At 41.1% G+C, this 21,533-nt stretch overlaps 2 protein-coding genes across 8 annotated transcripts in view; one reads left to right on the top strand and one right to left on the bottom strand.

Moving 5' to 3' along the window:
- Positions 1-11,251, bottom strand: part of TRHDE (thyrotropin releasing hormone degrading enzyme) — a 454,936-nt gene extending 443,685 nt beyond the window's left edge. For 4 of the 5 annotated variants that reach the window (XM_086398684.1, XM_086398686.1, XM_086398685.1 and 1 more), the window contains exon 1: positions 9,860-11,251. In XM_086398684.1, coding sequence (XP_086254810.1) covers positions 9,860-10,758 — 899 coding nt within the window. In that variant the 5' untranslated portion in view covers positions 10,759-11,251. Of the gene's footprint in view, positions 1-9,484; positions 9,769-9,859 lie in introns of those variants that run through there. The other variant, XM_086398687.1, reaches the window with a different exon arrangement.
- The window catches only part of LOC147371252 (uncharacterized), a 146,187-nt gene continuing 134,687 nt past the window's right edge, over positions 10,034-21,533 (top strand). The window contains exons 1-3 of one of the 3 annotated variants that reach the window (XR_015163379.1): positions 10,034-10,174; positions 11,249-11,588; positions 18,371-18,522. Coding sequence is in view for 2 of the 3 variants with exons in the window: in XM_086398690.1 (XP_086254816.1) it covers positions 10,166-10,174; positions 11,249-11,587 (348 nt within the window). In the remaining variant the exon portion in view is untranslated. Of the gene's footprint in view, positions 10,175-11,248; positions 11,589-11,973; positions 13,013-13,388; positions 15,402-18,370; positions 18,523-21,533 lie in introns of those variants that run through there. The other 2 variants (XM_086398690.1, XM_086398691.1) reach the window with 2 other exon arrangements.

Here is a 21,533-nt window from a genome sequence, read left to right as displayed (position 1 = left end):
GTTGAGATGATAAAATGAGATAATATTTAGGAAAGAAGTTTTAACTATAAATCTTTAGAAAAAATATAAAGTTGGAAGCAATCTTAGAAACAAATTGTCCAGCTTTCATAAATTCCTAAAATGAAAAAGTAGTTCCAGTAGGGTTAAGTAATTTATCTAAAGTTACACAGGTAATTAGTGCAAAGCTGGGTCCGGAATCCACATTTTCTGTGTCTGAGAAAAAGGTAATTCTATTTCAAAAACAGCAAAATGAATGTTCACCCACAATTTATAAGCAAGGTTTTATTTTGACTATTGGTCATAAAGGTTTTTCTTTCCAAATCTGCCAGCATCTTGGCAATACTTTCCCTATTTTCTACTGACAGCAATATAGTTTTTGCTTAATGAAATATCAGTAACTTTTTGTTAAGAAGCACTCATTTACAATTTTCTCTTCACATGCTTTTTTGTCTTACAAAATGTTCTTGAGTCCAAACTTTTTTATTAATTAAAATGGTCACTAAGGCTTCTTATTTCTTTACTGAGGTCATTTAAAAGATACTTATGAAATTTAATATACAAGGAAATATGTTCACTTCTAAGTACTGAGAAATCCAAGTCTTGTCATTGAGCAATTAGACACTGTCTCCCATGTGTGAGATTTTCACTCCATGTGGCAGGATTTTTTTTTCAAGATAGAATCATTTTTGCCCTTAAGGCTTTTGCAATCTACCTGAAAAGAAAAATATATACAATATATTAAAAACTGCTAATAATACTAGAGGAAATTTCCATAAGAGTTCAACAGAGAGGTTGCATTTAGAATGTACATTAGGTGAAAAATCAAACGTGTCTTTGGTATTGAGTAATTAAAGGGTAGGAATTCATTATATGTAGAATATCTAAATACCTCTGGGCTAATGAGAAATTAATAAACCAAATATTTATGCAGAAAAATCATGTCATGTTCAAGTCTCTTTTTGCCTCACATAGTAAGTAAATATGTTAGTAAGGGCCAGCAATTTAAATTGCTGATTCTCAGGGTTGAAAGGAACTATAAAGATCATCTAGTGACTTTTCTGCAATTAATATTCTTAATGAATTCCTACACACAGTATATTTATAGCCATGCACTGAGGGCTAGCATATATTTGATAATGTCTAAATGAGGAAATACCAATTTCACAGTCTGGCACCTGAGGACGATTGCAATTGAATTTCAATTCAGTATTTAGCAAATCAAAACAAGCCCCTTGGAAAAGAAGAGCAATTGGACTAGACTACGCTTAGGGTCTTTTTCAAGTTGAGAACCTATAACTGAATAAAAATTAGAAATAAAATAGTCCTTGAATTTGATGAGATGATTTTAAAATACTAAATTACATTATTGCTAGATAGTTTTTGCTACAAGAGCTATATACATTTGCTTCTCTTGGTCATCATTCTTGAGTGTTTAATGCTGTGGAGATAAAGATAAATATATATGTTCCTTCCCTCAAGGAGTTTATACTCTGATAAAATAAATAAAACATAAGCCTAGACAAGTTTGCACAAAAAGCCATGACAAATGCATGAAGAAATTACATCTTCTAACGCAAGGTTTCTCAGCCTTGGCACCACTGACTTTTCTTTTTTTAATGTAAGTATAGGTGGTTCAGTGCTAGAATTCTTGACACTAGTGACATTTTAGGATGGATAATTCTCTTTTTAGAGCCATCTTGGGCTTAGTAGCATCCTAGACGTCTACCGCTAGAGGCCAGTAGCAACGCCTCTACCCAGCCGTGACAACCCAAAAGTCCCCAGCCACTGCAAACATGCCCCGGGAGGCAGCACCGACCTCGCTGAGAACACCTGTCTTAAGAACTGAAAGAAGGATTCATGGGGGAGGAAGTTAAGAACTGGTCTTGAAGCCTGGGCACTACTTTAAGGGTCAGAGACGGAAGGAGAAGTGAGCAAGTGGACTACAGGTGGCACAGAAAGAACCTTTTTTTTTAATTAGGGGCTAATTACTTTACAATATTGTATTGGTTTTGCCATACATCAAAGGCTTTGACTCACGTATAAAGTTAACGTCCTATTTGCTCTCTTACAGGTTCTGGTTTTCTCAGATCTCAGTATTGCCCATCTATCTCTAATACCTCTCTCCCCCTGGATCGTCTGCTTTCTAACAAAGAGAGCCAGTTTCAGGCTCAGGGCCCTCAATAGGCAATAGTGTCTGTTGGGTTTCCAAAACATAATCTTCACTGCATGTATTTGATGATTGCCTTCAAGTGGTGGAATTGAGACCTCTTTCCTGCTTACTGTCACTAAAAACATCAAAGACATCTAGAGAAAGAGATTGGGAATAGAAAATAATGAGTTTGGTTTTTAAGTAAATTTGAGGCAGAGTTTGAGGTAGTAGCAGTACACCAGGTAGGAAAAAAATATAAAAAAATAATTAAAAATAGAGAACACTTTAATATACAGTAAGGATATGAAATACAAATGTAAATACAGTAAGAAGTAAAAATAAAACAGCAGGAGGCAGAATGTATTGGGGAAAAGTATTTTGTCGCCTATTTTTCTCCTGCTTTCTCAAACAAAAACATTTTTATCTTTTATAGAATCGTTCTATCATCATAAAGAAATTTCACCACCAAAAGTAACATCCTGGAAGTGTTATTCCAAGAATATCACTTTAGCATCACTAAAAAAATGAATAATACACATGTATTTTAATTCCCTTCTATCTAAAATAAATTACTTGATTTCTTAACAACTTGCCTGTTTGACATTTTGGTTGTGCTAAGCAGTAGAGCTTAAAGCTCTGTGTTGCCTCTGAAGGATATAGAGAATTGATTTCTTCTTATTTCTGCGGAAGTTCACTAGGCAAGCTACTTGTGTCGAATCATTATGATAAGATTCAGCTGAAATAATGCATTAACGTTGGCTGATATTGCCAACAAATTACAGTATATGATACAAACAATTTCTGTTCCATTATTGTCAGTTTGCCTTTTCATAAAGTTAATATATGCAAAGGAAACAAACATTTGCATAACACTGCTCATATTCAGATTGATTCATGTTTCATTGTGGAACCCACCAAAAACCAAGAGAACCTCACAAATGGCAGGGCATTTCTGGAAGGCTTTCGTTTCGGCCACATCTATACAGCACAGTGAATGATAACCTTTGAAGCTGCTTCTGTCGCAACAGCAATTTGCCTACTGTTGCAATAGTTTAAGATTAGTAACAAAAACTCCCAAGATTGAAAGAGGTGATCCAGTGGATCATTTAGTTACTCTTCAACTGCTTTTAGTAACTGGACAGTGACAAGGTCATGGAAGTAACCCACGTCGCATTTAAAGTGAAGACTGTTGATCAAAGTGCAAACTATTACTCAATGACAAAACATTTTAAGGCAAAATGGGTCATTGTTTAGACTGTGTTTTTATGTACTGCAATGAGTCATTAAAACTCTGCCATTTCAGAAGAGAAGTGCTCCTGCTGAATATTCAGTGCTATAAGCAACACAAAAAATATGTGTAGCATATTTTTTTAAATAACCATTCTAGTAAACTAAAAACATAATGCAATAATACCAGCAATATGTATGTAGGAAGTGGTGCATATGTGAATAATCGTGTTATAAAAACAGAGCATAATATTCATAATTGCTTTCATTTTTGTGCACTAAATACTCTTCTCAAAAATGAGTACTAAGTACTCGATCACCACTGTTGAAGAGTATTATGGACTCACTAAAATTACTTTCCTGAGTCATAATATTAGGTTCTTATAAGGATAAATAAACTAGTACCTGAGATTCATTTGTTCAATATTGGAAAGAGGAAAAGTATTATGTAAGTATCATAAAACAGTGCTACTGGTGGAACCCAAATACAGTCTGCAGAGCAGTAGCTAATGACTGATGTGCCTTTCCCCTGGCACTCGGGGTTTTTCTATCTCCTGTACTGGCTTCCAGCAACAGGGCAGGCACCCTCCTGACCCTTCAGTCACTGTTTTCTCCTCTTCTCACTGCTGAGATAGCAGGGCAATAATCAGAGTTACGAGTTCCTTCTGCTTCACACCCTCTTCCTGCTCCCTCGACCCTCTCTATCGCAGCGTCTGGACCAAGCATAGGGTTTCTCTAGCTATGAAACACCACAGCCTTTTTCTTCTCTCCCTTCTTCATTATGGAAGGGCCCCGCTTCTTTCTCTCCCTGTCTTTTGAACTCCGCTTAGGGGGCAAAACAAACAGCAGTGGAAGGAATGTCCAAAGTGACCATTTCCGCACTGCCTTGCGAATAAGGGGAAGCCTAAGGCAACAACATTGAACCTAAATGACCCTGTACCAGCTTGAAGAACAGCTATCCAGCCATGTAATAATATAATTGTATTTCATACCCACAAATACTTACCAACTGTCAGACACTGTTCTAAGCACTTTATTACTTAACTCATTTAATATCCTCCCCAATAACCCCACGAAAGAGGACATCATTATCCCCGTTTTGCTGATAAGGACACCAGACACAAAACAATAAGAAACCTGGCCAAGGTCATAAGGCTAAATAAGTGGAATAGTCAAGACATAAACCAAGGCGGTCTGGTTCCAGAGTCCCTGAACACACACACGCACACGCACACGCACACTTCTCCATCCAGCAACACAACTAGTAGTGCTCGAACCTCTTCTTAAAAGGGACAAAAAGTAACCAACAAGGGTAATTTTAAAACTTCATTCTTTTTACACTTTGGTTTGGGGGTTTTTTGTTTGTTTTTTGAGTTGTGTAGTCATGAGAAAATATCCAAAGAATTAAACTGAAATTGAAAATTGAAATTCACCACCCCGTCCCTGTGCAACCACTGCCAGAGTGCCTTAACAAGCGAGCGGTTTATTCAGAGACCGAGAAGGCACACCTGGGGACAGGGAGCGGGCAGTGGGGAGCCAGGGACTCTTCACCCCAGCTCAGCCCCGCTCAGTTAGGTCTTGCCAATCTTACTTCACCCTTACAGCCCCATCAGGACCACCATCCAGCTGTGCCTGTGTGTGAATTATTTCAGACTGTCCAAAGAAGTGGGAGGGGCAAGAAGTGTTTTGCATCTTTAGATCCTCTCAAATCCTCTGTAGCAAAATTCTGTTGGAGAGAGCAGCCACTCTCTAGTGGCAAAAAGCAGGATTGCATGGATCTTTGAGGAAATCTGGAGGAATCCAGCCACTGGTGTAATTTTGAATGAGAAGGACGACAAGGTGATGATCATTGCTGGTGGGATAGGAGGATGAATGAGCCTGGGGTTATGGTGGGCGCTCTTCCTTATAGACGGTCAAACACATATTAAAGGCAGACGATTTCTTCTTCACTTTTTATATCACTCTTAAAAGTCATGCTTACAGAAGCGAGTCCCATTCTTATACCATTCAAATGTCATCATCATCCTCAAGCAAACCTAAGTTACTGCCCTATACTGTTGTCTCAAGCCCATCTGCATGCATGGCGGCAAATACTGATTTGAGAAAATAAACATACTACGCAAACCCAACACAGGGAAATCAGTCACACGTCTGTCTTTGCTTGAAGGAGCCCTGTTTAGAGTTATTTTGAAGAAAAAATACACAGACAAATTAATTTAACTCTTTCATAAATAAGGTATATTTCAGCACTATCCAGGGTGACCAAAGAACATAGCAAGACAAACACCAATTACATGAATTTTCCTCCATGAATAAGTGACTATTAAATGGTCAAAACTTTTTTCCCAATATTTTCTAATTTAGTTTACTGATAGCATTTTGAACTGTAACCAAAATCCAACACTGGACTCAGATTGCCCACACGGCTGTGTGTGCCTTGACAGGAAAACAGTGAGCTAAACAAGTCCGCTAAGGAATCGTACAAAAAGTTTTCACAGAAACAAATGGTTCTCCTAGATTTTTCAGTGCAGAGCCCTCTATAGAGGGGCAAAAAGCCATGTATTCTGATTTGTTCATGTAAAGATATCTCCTGTGCAGAGTGAATGGGAGAAGTAAGGCTGCTCTCAACATATTTTTCTTATTTTTATTAAATGCCATGGTTTTTTTTAATGAAATTAATTCATTTCAGGAGAAGTACAAGGCATCAAACCATCCACACTAATATCACAAATGCCTACCCATAGAATCCTCTATGCTCTCCACAAGATTTTTGCAAAGGAGCTTTTTGCAATTCTCTCTGAGAACCATAATTTTATCCTCCCATTCTCCTTGGAGATCATGGTTTCTGTCTGAATAACCCTTGAAAGAAAAAGACTCCTCTTTTCATTCTGTCTTCTGTCACTGTGGGATGTCACAGACTCAAAGTTTGTCAAAGAAAAAGGGTGTCCCTTTTGAAAGTGAGTAAGACGGTCATTTACTTTGGGTAAGCTTCCTCTTTCAGTCCGACCATCTGGATCTAAATTAAGGTACCTTACCTTAAACACGGGTATGCTCACCATCTGGCTACCCTAAAGCATCAATTACTTCAGGTAAATGAAGATTTTGCCTAATTCTAAGCAAGCGTATTCTACTACTGGGTATTATGGCATGAATACACACTTTCTATATCTGCCTGCTGCCCACCTTCTTGAGGGAAAAGTGAGTGGGTATTCTGCCTAACGGAGATCATTTTCTGATATGTGTAAACATTTCAAATTTAAGAGAATTTATTTGCAATATTCAACAAGTGGTGAATTTCCAAATGTTGAACCGAGAGGAAAAGATTTGCCTCAAGTGAAGAGCTTGTCTTCTAAACTTTCTCTACTGTAATATGGGAACCAGGGGAGGTAAGTCTTCTCTATAGAGCAAAAACCAGGCCCCCTCCAAAACCTCCTGGGGGATGAAACTTTTCAGGGTCAAAGGCATACAGAACATGATGAATCTAGTTTCCTTGCTTGGGCCTCTAAGGAGTGAACCAGAAAATCAGATTGATTATTAACCAGTTGTTTCCACACAGACTAAGTCAGGTGGACAGAATGGTAGTATTGCTCTTTTTAAATCTCTCAAATTACTCAGTGTGACTCCCTATTGCAAGATTAAATACTTTCATTACAGAAATTGTCTGATAATTAAATTGGCAAAAATTCTGACTAACTAAAAGACCAAGACATTCAGTCACTAAACAAAAGAAAATTTAGAGTTTGCAATTAAGTCCTTTTGAAAAGTATGTTTTAAAATGTCGATTTACATTGCATTTGGGGGACAGAATCGTCACCAATAAAAGTCTAACTCTAGCGGAGTTCCTGATATTGGTGTGTTTAAAAATTCTCCAAGTATCCATAGTAACAACAAACAAACAAAAAAAGCTTAATATATGTTAATTTTACATAACTGTGACTTGTTTGATTCGATTTCTTTTGCCTTATCAACTCTAGTAGAAACATAAGAAATTATTCTATTCATTCTAATATTGAGGGTGAAAAAGAAAAAAAGAACAAGTACTTTCTCTAAGAGGCTGCTTAGTATAAAACCATCCTAAGATCTCCAAAAATGCCAAATCCTGGAGTGTTAATGGGATGCAGAGTTTAGCTACATAGGTACTAGGCTAAACTCCCAACCATCTTATTTACATCTTTGGGGAAAATGAAGCAGACTTTGAATATAAATATGCACTAGGGTACAAGCAATCAGTTATAGGTCAAGCAGGAACACCTGGTCCTTTTAAGAGTCCTGTTAATTTGAAAGCACTGACCACAACAAGCTCAGTTCCACCAAATATATTTTGGCACAGCTTAGAAAAAACAGGATTTGCTGGAAGTATTTATTTCACCACAGCAAGACATTTTGACATAACATGCAGACTCGCCTTCTATGCTTTAACCCCAAATTTGACATGCTCATGGATCTTTTAAACAACACTTTTCATCTCTATTCTTGAGACTATGTCAGAGAATGTGGTGGAAGGGGTTTTAAATTATCTACATCTGGTCTTAGGAGTTTGAATGTGAATAATTTATAGGTTCACTTATAGGAGGTTTTAATTAGCACACAACCACTAAGTGTGTTAGTTACTCAGTCATGCTGGACTCTGTGACCCCATGGCTCCTCTCCATGGAATTCTCCAGCAAGAATACTGGAGTGGATTGCCATTCCCTTCTCCAGGGAATGTTCCCAAACCAGGAACTGAACCTGGGTCTCCTGCATTGTAGGCAGATTCTTTACCATCTGAGTCACCAGGGTCCCTAACCACTAAAGCACTAGGCAATTTATTTAGATGAGGTTATACCACAGCACTCTATAAATGTTAAAACTTTTGTGTTCTCTCATAACACACTGAAATTTTCCCAGCTTCTTATACTATAACAACTTCTCCTGGGAGTTTCCAGACAGCATGAGCTCTAGTCCAGGGATCAGAAAACCTAAGTTTGAGTCCCAGCTCTCTGCTGCCCAGTCTGCTGACCCCAGGAGCCCTGGACTGCTCTGATCCCAAGTTTTCTGCTGTTGTGAGAATCTCTAGAGAACAAGGGGGTCTCTGCCAATGGCACCATTACTAATCTCCAACCTGCCTCCACTTCAAAGGTTGTTGATTTCATTTTTAAGTTCATTTGGGTTATTCCCTGGCCCCGTAGCCATTTAATTATTCAGTTATTTTCAATGCAAGGGGCCAGGGAAAAAACAAGAATCACTTGTTTATGCATTCAACAACATGCTTGAGGGCTTGCTACCATGGGACACTCATAACACTCTATGAGTGGGCACTCTATGTGCCAAGTACAAGGTTAAGTGCTTTTCAATGCATTTATTCATGGACATCTGCAACAATTCCATGAGGATATTATTATTATTATTTTCACCAAGTTAAAACTAAAAGTAGAGGTTCTGGAGCCAAAGTGCCTAAGTCTAAAACCTTCTTTGTCGGCTCACTATATTACAAGTTACTCCACTTCTTGGTGCCTCCTCTTCCCCATCAGTAAAACAGGGAGTGTTAACAGCACCCAGGCTCGTTGGGCTCCTGTAAGATTGAGTTGATACAAGACGCTCATTAAGCACTAGAAGTAGTCATTGCTAGGACCTGGTGACAGATTAATCAGCTTCCACAAGCCTTCACCACCAGTAGAGTTGAAGCTGAGATCTGAACCCGGTTCTGTTGGACTCTAAACAAATGGTGAAAAACCCCACAGCTTCTCAAAAAAATAAGAAACAGAATACTGTCCAAATCTAAAAGAAGCATCAAAGGCACTCACTAATAAGTCATTTGAGACTAACTCAGGAACAAACTGGAGTCACTCTGCGTTAGGAGAGGTGGAAGCACCAGCAAGAACATTCCTGGCTGGCTTTGGCCAAGGCAGCTGCCGCCACCCCCACCCCCCTGTCACTGGGACCAGCTCTTACTGTCCAGAATCTCAACTTCCAGTTTTGCTAAACTTCGTGAGGCCAAAGCCTGTCCACGGCTCTATGCCTTCCAGAAGCGGGCGTGGGAGGTTGGGGCGCGGGGCACGGGAAGGATCTTGCCCTGCCTCCCGCGTCCTGACTCCTCACCCAGCTGCAGCCCTGGCCTCTGGCGCTCACCTATTTTCCCTCCACGGTAAGTTGGCAGGGTTTTGATGTCACCCTGGCCTGGGGCCGCTCAGATTACACATCACTCTTAAAAAAAAAAAAAAGCTGTGTGCTCTGCCTGTCTAAGCAACTTTAACGAGGCAGGGGGTCCCAGCCTAGAGTGGCATTTGGTACCGGTGAGTTTGTGGAGTTGGCCGAGGAAGAACCCAAGCCTCAGGAAGACCCCGAGAGTTCTGGGCGATGGCCCTACCCCACCTTCACTTCCTTCACTCCATCCTTGGCCCCCCGTGTATCCGAAGCTCGCCCGGTCCCCTGGTCGCCCGCTGCCCGGCGGTTTAGAGCAGCCTGGCTGGGTGGGGCGGCGCGGGGCACCGCCTCCCTCCGTACCTTCTCTCCCCGTGGAGCACGTAGGAGCTGCGGAAGAAGCCCAGGAGCTCGTTCTCGATCAAGGCGTTGTAGATGATCTTCAGATTGTAATTCCTCTGCGCGTCCAGAGTCCTATTCAGCACCACCACCAAGACCTGGGTTTGCGGGTAGAGGAAAAAGCCGGCCACCGGGACCGCCCCGGCCACCCGGTCCTCGGCCACCTGCACCTTCTCGACCGCCACTCGGGAGGCGTGCAGCACGACGTAGCGAGTGGCGTTCCGGCACGCGATCTCCACGTTGACCTCGCCGGAGAAGGTGAAGTTCTCCATGAAGGCGGTGAGCATCAGATTGTAGTGCAGCGGCTTGAGGTGGCCCGACAGGCGCAGCTGCGTCCACGGCTGCCACTGCTCGCGCTCCTCCCCAGACGGCGGCTGGGCGGACGGGGTCTCAGGGGTGGCCTCCGCGCCTGCCCCGGGCTGTGAGGGGTCCCCGCCGGCGTGGTGGTTCCGTCGGGCCGGGCCCGGAAGGCTCTCGTTGCCGCCGCGCGCCGGGAAGCCGGCCGGACCGCCGTCGGCGCCGGACGGCACGCTCGCCCCACATTCGTCGAAGCGCAGGCTGAGGAGCACGGCGAGCATGGTGACCGCGAGCAGCGCCACGATGGACACCGCGAAGGCCAGCACTAGCCGCTTGTGCGCCGTGATGTGGCGCTCGGTGGTGCGGGGCCGCACCCCCGCGGAGTCCGCCCACGGGTCCGAGAGCCCCCTGCCGCCGGCCCGGAGCGCGGCGTCGTTCTCGCCCATCGTGGCCGCGAAGAGGGAGCCGCTCTTCTGAGCCCCTTTCTCCTTCTTCTTCCTCTTCTTTTTCTTCTTCTTCTTTTTCTTCTCCTCCTCTTGTTTCCCCCGCTCGCCGTCTAGGGCCATCACACAGCCTCCTCCTCCTCCCCCGCCCCCTCGGGCGCCCCCCGTGAGCGGGCCACCCGGGCCACCGGTAGCGTCTGCATCAGAGCGCGCGCCGGCCGAGGGCGCGACGCCAGCTGCGACCCTGGGGAGACCGGCCGGGCGTCTTTTAAGACGGGCTCTGTCCGTAGGCGACAGCGCCCACGACGCCCCCCATCAGCCCCGCCTCTCTCCGGACACCACACCGGCTGCAGGGGCGCGGGCCAGCGGACTCTGGGACGCGCCCAACTTGGAGAGCGTCTTGCTCGCCCCAGAGCGCGCACTACTTCGGCGGGCGCCGGGCTCCGGGGCGCAGGCTGCCCCCGCCCCTGTGCGCCCGCTGCTCCCAGCTCGCCGTCCCCAGCGCCGAGCTCTCGCCTGGCTTTCCGCGGGAGCCTTCTAGCGGGTCCGCGGCTGCCAAGGAGGGAGCGATGGAGAGGGAAGTTAGGGCTGCCGCTTTCTCTCCCCACTCCAGCGCTGGCGTTCAGTCCTCTGGGTGGGATGTGCTCGCAGCAGCGGCGGCGGCGGCAGCGGCGGAGGCTCCCGAGTCCTGAGCCCCGCAGCCGGGGACGCGAGGATGGCCGGGGCGGAAGAGACCCGGGTGAAGCAGCTCGGTGAAGTCCCAGGGCCGCAGAGCTGCGCCGGGAATCTGTCCGGGAGAAGCCTTCTCCTCCAGCCTGGACACTTTAAGCAGCGGTGGCGGCAAACAGCGCGAGGCTGCACACCGGGCAGCGAGCCTCCCTGGTCCCGACGTTGCGCTGACCTCCGGAGACGACAAGTGAGCAAGAAGTGTCCGTCCGGGCCATCTCCCTAAGGTAGATGAAGCTCCGGGTTTGCTCTATATGCCCGTGGGGAGAGCCGGAGTGCGTGTGTGCGAGTGAGTGTGCATGTGTGTGCGCGCGTGTGTGCGTGAGCGTGTGTACACAGGCTCCAGATCTAGATTGCCAAAGCTACTCTGGCTGCGCTCAGGGACTGAAACTCCCCGAGAAAGGCCACGGCGAGAGCGCGAGAGCGAGGAGGCCGGAACGGCGGGAGGGAGGGGAGCGGCAGAGGCAGGCCCTGGGAGATTAGAGAGCTTTTCTCCGCTCCGTCACACCAGACACCCACAGCCACAGAGGGGGCTGCTGCGCCGCATGCGAGAAGTACTGTAAATCTTCGGCGCAACGAGCCCCGCAGTCACCCCTCTTCCCGACCCTTCAGCCCCACCGCGCCTTCCCGGAGGGAGCCTTGGAGCCTTTGGCTATGAATGACTAGAGGCCAAGGAAGAGCCTGCTGGGGAGAAGGAGCGGTCTCAGATTTCACATCTAGCTCTCCAGAGGATTTGGAGGATTGTATGTAAATTGAAATAAATTCTCCAAAGCCTGACAACAGACACTACACTGTGTAATGTGTCCAGGCTTGCGGTATTAAAATAAGGGTCAGCAAGAAAGCGTTAGACTCCTCCGGAAGTAAAGGCTGCAGAAAAGGGACGGCTTTTCCCAACAAATATATTTTCAGATTGAGAAAATACTTAAAATATTCAAGTGTAATATTCAGGACCAGAAACTTGAGACTGAGAAAAGCTGAGGACATGAGCTCCATTACTTTAGACTTAGAATCGTGAACAGGGATATTCTGTGATTGGACAGTTTTTCACTTCACCTGGTCACAATTACTTTTTTTTTTTTTTTGGCTGTTTTCAGTGTTATGAAAATCGTTTAAACTGTTTTAAAAACAGTTATCAATAGGAAGTGTCCATCCACAGCTGTATCGTCAAAACAGATTCACAGACCACTGGCTGGTTATGGATTCTTGTCTAAGTTTGTTGAAGTTTTAAATTAGAGTGCAGAATATGTTTGAGTATAGGGGATATCCAAGCCATAGAATTTAGGTGAAGAACTCTAATTGGAATACTATTCAGAGTACAGCCACCCCAAAGCTCACAGCTTAGAGGCAGGAGTCTCTAGTTTTCAATGAAACAAAGTGTGATGGGCTTCAGAGTCAATTTTTAAAAGTGCAGAATAAAAGGAGAATGAAGTAATTTCTTTTTACACATTTCTTGCACATCTTCAAATCCCGAAGGCATTTTAAAAACTCATGTCCCTAATTATTTTTCTTACAAAAAGGCATGTTTAACACCACTGGGTTTGTAGTCCTGAGCATACACATTAAAATCTTGTGTTTGGCTTTAAAAGCATGACCAAAGAGGACAGCCCAAATATGTATCAACTTCAGCCGGAAAACCACTGAAAACACAGCCCTCTGTTCAATGAAGCTCTTTACCATTTATACTCAGATGGGATACATTCCCAATGCCATACATTCTGAATGTCCATTTGAATCATTTTAAATGATGATAAAAGTGCCAGGTTTTTGGTTTTTTTTTTTTTAAGCATGTTTTATGTGGGCCGTTAGCAACAGACCAAGGGAAATGCCACAGTCTGTTCAAGTTACTTTTTTATGCTCTGTTTTTAAATCTCTGTGCTCTTGCTGTCCATATGTATCTGCCTGTGTGCATTTTAAGAATTGAGGAGCCGGAGGTTTGTTAGTTTGTTTTCACAGACTCAGGAAACATAGTATCGGCAGACAGAGAGCTGTGTGACTCTTAGCAGCTTACCAAACTTCTCTGACCTGAGGGTACTAACAACCCACAGTTCAGGATTATTGAGCAAAAGTCCATGGATACAACTCACTTGAATTATAAGAGGAATCTGGAACCACCCCCTAGAAGTCTGAGAACCACCGCCTCAATGAAGATGTTACCCACTAAAGGATCTTTAAATGTTATTAGTCAAGAAAAGATTCAAAGAAGGCTTTTTCTGTTCTTCTTTGTATTTTATCTGTGTACTTTTGAAAATCTCTACAAGGCAACTCTCGAGGATTTCGAAATTAAAGAATACATTTACCAACTAGTAAAGTCTCAACTGGCTATAATTAAATTAGTGGATGGGTTATTTCTGAGACCTAAGTGGAGCAGACACGAGCTCATTAACCTGTAGTGAACACAACTTATGAAACCCTGATTCCTATAAAATGCAACTTCACCCAGTAAATGCAGTATCAAGGCCAAGTGGGTAAATATTTCTTCCTCTTATATGGATGTTACAAAAGGGCCCCAGCGAATTTTTCTCTTGTTAATTTCTGAAAGTGTATAACCTACCACTGAGAAGTAAATAACTTTGGTATACTAACTTTTTAATTTTATTTCTTAGAGAATATCTATTCTACCCTCCTCAAACCAAAACCAAAAAAGACAAAATTTCAGATAGTGTACCTAACAAAAATCTTAGAGAGATGATTCACTAATATTCCTGTAAAGAAGTTGCCTTCAGTATGTGAATGACTACATTGGAGAGACTTTGCCAGTGTTAGACCCATGCAGAATAAGACTTTCCAAAGTGCCTGATGTTCTTCTCAGAAACACACTTATCGTTAATGATAAATGTGGTAAATTTATTATTATTGGATACTTTATGATTATTTTCTTTAGTTAATAAATGTCTTTCAAGTCATTTTGTGGCCATATTTGATTTAGAGGCTTGTAAAATTGAAAACAGTCTGAATGTTTAATATCCATAAGTCCAAACAGAAGTTATTAACTAAATCTACACCCAGGTTCCATGATAAATCAAACTGAACTATTTTCAGTGAATGCACTGGCTTCAGAGGCTTTTTAGTCTTTGATTGTTTACACTTGAACTGCTTTTTCTCTCTTCCCACTGGTTTGTGTGTAGAGACACAACTAAAGTGTCCTTTTTATACTCAGCCCCTTCAAGTGTAATTAGCACTTCACTTTCAGAAACAGCTTGACTCAGCAGAAAGAACAAGATACAAATCTGCCCTCCCCTCCCTACATTATCCTAACCTACCTCACTGCCTCAGTTTCTCCACAGGTCCATGTACAGTAATTAGATGGACTAGGTAACCTCCATGATCTCATCCAGTTCTCAAATCCTGTAAAGGAAATTCCAAAGTTAAAACACTAATCTCTTTATGCTCTCAGGGGTTTTTAATTAATCTTCTCCATTGATATGCAAAAAAAAAATTAACTAAAAACTATTAATGGATAACAAGACTTTATAAAAATACACTGTACTAGTAAAAGCATATGAAGAAAAGAAAACAGCCCCTGCTACTCTGGCAGGTAAAACAGGACTGATCTGTTTTCTGAGCGGCTGCAGCCCTGAAGATGTCACACGACTGGAGATCAAAGCCGACAGTGAACAGTGCGAATCTCTGTTCCCAGCTGAAGTGGCTGCCGCGTGCCACCAAAAGTGGTTTGAGACTTGAGATGGTGATATTTGATGAAATTTTTAATTTGGGAAAAACAATATTGCAAACTTTATTAATATTTTTATATATATAACTTCAAATTTTCATACCATTTGGTCACTGCATCTGTTAAAGGGTAACATGTAAGAAACACCCTTCAAGATAGAACTTTCCTCAAGAATCTTAGCAATGGAAAGAGGAGGACTGTTTAAAATTAGCCATAATTGAAACTGAAATTTCATAATGTTTACTAACTACAATTAACACCTTGATTTAATTGCCGGTTATCTGACATATGTTTATTTAAAAAGATCAATCTGAATTGATATCGTATTTAAATTTGATTATGTCTTCTTTACTCACATAAAATCTTAAAGTTATAAAGTTGTTTTAAGAGGAAAACATTCCCTAACCTATTAATGTATTACTACATGTTATTAGGCCAAGAATCTCATAATTATGCTTAAAACTAAACAGAACAAGTCTTACAGAGTCGGACACGACTGCAGTGACTTAGCACACACGCATGCACATGCCATAGAAATCTTACCTTTTGAAGGTATTCATAACTATGTCTCTGACCCAAGCTCATGTGACAGTTCAAATTTACATGACTAGAGTAGTGCCTCACCTCTTTTAAACCATGAAAAATATTTGAAGAATGTATGCTGATTTAGATATTAATGTAAAATAAAGACAGAAATAGCCCATTGTATTTCTTCCATATGTACCTTCTAATCCAATTTTTTTCTCTTTTCCACTCATTTGTTCCCTCTTCTTCCATTTAATAATAAAGCATATTATCTCTTAAAACCTGTACCTACTAGACATACACAGACATTTGTTTGATATATAAATGTCACTATTGCTCTTTAAATGAGGTAATTACATAGTGTTTATACACCTCAAAGTTGCTAAGAGACTAGATCTTAAATGTTCTCACCACAAAATGAAAAAATTATGTGACAGTGACAGAGGTATAATGCTACAGTATTAATCAGGTTACAAATTACAATATATAGATGTAGTGGGCTTCCCTGGTGGCTCAGGCGGTAAAGAATCTGCCTGTAATTCAGGAGACCCAGGTTGGATCCCTGGGTCAGGAAGATCTCCTGGAGAAGGGAATGGCAACTCACTCCAGTATTCTTGCCTGGAGAATCCCATGGACAGGGGAGCCTGGCGGGCTACAGTCCTTGGGTCGCAAAGAGTCAGACATGACAGTGTGACTAACACTTCAACTTTCACAGACACCTTAAACCTATGTACGTTAAACTTACAATGTTAGCGTGTCAATTAAATCTTAATTTAAATGAAATAAAAATAAAATTAATTCATTAAATGAGGTAATTACAATATCTTCTTAAATTTGAGTAGCAAATGGTGGTTGTAAATGGATTGAAAAAGCAATGAGGGTAAATAGGGTGAAGTGTTTGCTTTAAGATAATGAAATGTCATTAATCTTGAGGTCATATACCGATACATAAGGTTTTAAAAGCTGATCCAGATCTACAATATTTATTTTTAATCATATGCATAGGGCATACTTTTAATGAGTCAGTATTCTAGTCAAAGATGCAATCATTTCTGAGTAAGAAAGATATCTTCTGTTAGAAAATATTTCCCAAGCTATATAGTATGCATATTATACAATAACAGTAAAAATGTAAATTGTTTCTTGACTCATTAAATTCCTACTTTGAAACCAAGGGAAAAAATAACCAAATCATAGTATTTTCCTTCAAATTTTAGACCTGTGGATGAATAACATTATCTCTTAATCATGAACTGAAGAATAGCCTCTTTGGGGAGCTAGCCCTCCTTCTTGCTCAGAATCGGAGAGATTTGCTAGAGGAGACCCAATTCCTTCTACCGCATGGCACTGTAGCTAAGGATCCTCCATGTCCCTTACTTCCAGGGTTGTGATTAGGCTATGCCGATGTCACACCATTTGTCTGTTTCTCCATACAAGGCTTTCTGAGAACATTTCCCCATATGCATCCAGGAATTGCTCTCCAGCTGCCTTGAAAGTTAGGTAGAATATGTATTTGGCGATTCAGGGATTATTTTTGGAACTCAAACAATTAGACTTTGCCTAAAATACCTTAAAGAAGTTATTTATATGCTACTGCTACAAACAAGCATCAGAGATGTTGCAGGTTCAGTTCCAGACCACCGGAAAAATAAAGCAAATATCACAATATAGCAAATCACATACATTTGTTGGTTTCCCAGTCCATGTAAGAGTTATGCTTACACTATGCTGTAATATATTAAGTATGCAATAGCATTATGTCTCCAAAAATACATAGTTTTTAAAAATATTGCTCACCATCATCTCAACCTTCAGCAAGTCATAATCTTTTTGCAGCAGTAATATTAAATATCACCGATTACAGAGCACCATAACAAACATCACAGTAATTAAAAAGTTTGAAATATTGTGAGAATTACCAAAATGTGAGCAGATGCGGTTGGAAAAATGGCGTGATAGACACAGGGTTGCCACAAACCTTCAATTTGTAAAAAAAAAAAAAAAAAAATGCAGTATCTGTGAAGCACAATTAAACAAGGTATGCCTATGTTACAAGTCTAAATACATCATTTTACTATAAATATTGAAACATTAAATAAGACTGTTTACAATTTATAAAACCATTAAGTGCCAGGCACTATACAAAGCATTAAAAATGGTCATAATTTATAACCTTACAATGATTGTAAAGTCTGTATCTGGAAGAAAAAAAACTTTCCTACAAAAGAACTACACTAAAGTATTTAAACTTCTTCTTTATAATTGGCTACTGGATTAAATGATTTTTTTTTTAACTCTAAGAACAGTCTGTGAGAAAAAAGCAATGAACCTGAATATGGATGTTTTGACTTAGTAGGTATTAAAAGGATAATCATGTCAGGAAATAGGATTAATGCCCATAAAAGAATTGATTTAGTACAGAAGTTGCTTGTGGTCTTCACTGTTGTCACTTTTCTCTTTAGTGCCACCTTGTGGGTTAGCAGTAAATACAGAGGGTATGAATTTAGGGTTTTTCCCTTTTCTTTCCCTCTGCCGTATGAGTTTTTCAGGTGGTTCAATGATTTAAAAAAAATCCACCTGTTAATGCAGGAGATCCAGTCTGGATCCCTCGGAAGACCCCCTGGTGGAGGAAATGACAACCCACTCCAGTATTATTGCTTGGAGAATTCCATGGACAGACGAGCCTGGCAGGCTACAGTCTGAACTCACCAAGAGTTTTACACAGCTGAGCATGTGAGCATGCGTGCTGTATTCAAGCTAGACTTTGTAGCGTGGCAGAACTCAGATGTGAAGCAATTCTTTTTGTTTTCTCAGAGAAGCAACCACTTCAGTAGAAGATATTTGCCCTAATTCTGCAATTGGACATTTTAGACACCAGAACCGTTTCTCAGAGATTGGAAACATTGGAGTCTACATGGAAATCGATGTTCATTTACAGAATAATCACCAAACTTATCTTGGATAATGTAAGTGGCAATCTCTGACTTGTGATTTTTTTCATCAGAAAAATGTTTTCTTAACTCAGTATCATCATTTCAACCAGTGTCCCATGAGAATTGATTCTAGGTGATTCGAAATGCTGTTCAATCCTGTTTAGAAAAAACTAAAATATCTGATTTAGTCTCGTTTGCACCTTACTTCTAACACCAGATTCAATTTGCAATGAGTTACCTTACTCAGTTTGTTTTCTAATTATGATGCTGCAGTTATGAAAAATAAGGGAAAAAGTCAGTACAGCATATCGCAAGCTTTCTTTTATTAGAGATGCACAGGAAATGTGTTATATATTCCCTAACACTCTCAATATATAAATGTTATAATACTGATTAGCTAAAAAAAGAGAATAGTTTCTCCTTTTTTAAACATCTAAACTTTTGTTAGAATTTATTGCTAAGTTTTTTGTAGAATGATGAAAAAATAAAATTTTAAATTGCGTGTATGGAGTCATTTCAGAGCAAGTGAAAATCATGTGTAATTTGGTCACTTTGAAAGTATAAATGTCCATATGTGAATTTCTCCTCCTCTATTTGGAGTTGAAGATTTTACTGTGGGTTATTCAAAATGTAATTTTCCCTGGATGTGTAATAAGGTCTCAAATTTGACCTCTAACCTGAATGTTATAAGCTATCAGTTATCTATGCTGGAATCACACCACCACCATCAACAACAAATTTTAAGTGTTGTTACAGGCTTTCTAAAATTTTAGAATGGGCTTCCATGGTGGCTCAGCAGTAAAGAACCTTCCTGCCAATGCTGGATACACAGGTTCAAATCCTGGGTAGGGAAAATCCCCTGAAGAAGGAAATGGCAGGCAGTATTCTTGCCTGGACGCTCCCATGAACAGAAGGAGTAGGGTGGACTACAGTCCATGGGGTCACAAAGAGTCAGACACAACTTAGCGACTAAACCTCAAAATTGTAGTATTGAACCAAAGTCAAACACTATCAGTACAGAAAGCTGTGGAAACTTCAGAATCCAATTCCCGAGTCATTTTTGACTTGAACAAGTCTCTAAAGACAGTAAGCTGTGTTTTCCAATTCAGGAAATGCCTTTTAATTAATTTTTGCATCCTTTGATATTTGAATTTTTCCATCACATTCTGACACGTTTAGTTTCCCATGGATTTGATACAGGAGCCAATTAGAAGGTGCCTTAGAACGATAGGGCTTCCCTGGCGGCTCAGATGGTAAAGAATCTGCCTGCAATGTGGGAAACCTGGCTTCTGTCCCTGGGTTGGGAAGATCCCCTGGAGGAGGGCATGGCAACCCACTCCAGTATTCTTGCCTGGAGAATCCCCATGGACAGAGGAGCCTGGCAGGCCACAGTCCATGGGGTCACAGAGAATCGGACATGACTGAGTGACTTACACTTAGAATGATAACATTCAACCTATAGTCCTCCGTTTAACCTTTTTTTTTTTTTTTTCCATTTAACTTTTGCCTAGCTACCATTGAACAAATCAGTGTTCTTAGAGCTTAACCAAAACACAACCAACCAACCAAACAAAAAAACCTTAACTAAAGAACTTTTTAATCTGGGGACCACGAAAAGTGGAGACCATGTTTTTATTTATGTTTCAGCTTGTTAATAATAAAGGTATGTCTTCCTTCGAATTCTGTCCCTGGTGGCTCAGACGGTAAAGCGTCTGCCTACAATGTGGGAGATCCAGGTTTGATCCCTGGGTCTGTAAGATCCTCTGGAGAAGGAAATGGAAACCCACTTGGAAAATCCCGTGGACGGAGGAGCGTGGTAGGCTACAGTCCACGGGGTCCTTCAGTTTAAGCTGAGCAGACCACTGTGTAGTGCCATCCACGGGATTCCTTGGACACGTGCTGCTGCTGGAGAGGCAGGGGCTGCCCTGTATGCAAGTAGGTGGTACCTCCATTCACCACGTAGTTTAACTCCAGGGATGACTTCTAGCCTCTCTTCACTTTTATTGTATTCATTTTAAATAGATGGGGTTTCAAAAATGAGTTACAAAGCAGCGAAACACATTTCATATCTTCTCTGTTACAGGTTCCAAATTAAGCAGATCCTAATTACCTGGGTTACATTATGTAACTATAGCGTAATGTCAAAAGGCTTTTATAATCTCTATTCAATTCCCCTTAAAGTGAGACTGAGCAAAATATTTTCTTGACATTTCTGAGAATTTAACTTTCAGTTTCAAAGGATCATTTATTTCTTTAATCTTCCAACGTGAAAAAGTAATGAATATTTACTTTTTTTAGACTCATTTTTAGAAGCGCTAACACTCAACTAGGTAAACTTAGTAAGTGATAGCTATTAATGTACTCTTCTCTTCTAGGCAGAAAAATCAAAGTTATTTAAAGTAAAGGACGTGTTTAAAATCAGTGTATGTCCACAAAGTACTGTTTATAAATACTTTTTGTGATCATTATGTCTTATTTGGGTGTATGGTCTTTTTTTATCTATATCTACCTTAAAAGATATGCAGAGAGATATAAGTAGATGAGAAACGTGGACTATGTTTCCATATGGTCTGAATAGAAGTGTATGATTTGTCACTAAGCTAAACTGCAGTGTTTTAAAGTACACAAATTGTTTTCTGTGTCACTCCTTCATTTTCAGTGCTTGCCATGCAGCCAAATTAAACTGTGATGTGAAAGTCATCCAAATATATAATTCCAAATATAAAACTCCAAATTCCATCCAAATACAAAATTCTAAAACTGTGACTGTAGGATCAATTCTTTATTTCTATGAGATTTGCCTATAGTAATTCTCTGTTTAATGTTCAGAGTTGCATAGCAGTTCGCTTTTAAATGTTCAGAGCTGCACATTCTAGGAGGTGCACATAATCAAGTCCTGGCAACTCTATAAAATATAAGCCACATTATGAACTGAACAGAATGAGCCCTCGCATCTGATTGCCTAAGGCTCAAAATGCTCCTGACACACCTTACAAGTATCAGCAAGTTGAAACCGCATTATGAAGATGACCTGTGGTCCCCAC

The sequence above is a fragment of the Bos grunniens genome, chromosome 5 (genome assembly GCF_055505025.1).
Source record: "Bos grunniens cultivar Pamir isolate PY7600 chromosome 5, Bosgru_T2T1.0, whole genome shotgun sequence".
Lineage (NCBI taxonomy): Eukaryota > Metazoa > Chordata > Mammalia > Artiodactyla > Bovidae > Bos > Bos grunniens.
The sequence above is the reverse complement of the archived record's forward strand: the minus strand, read 5'-3'. Positions and strand labels throughout refer to the sequence as shown.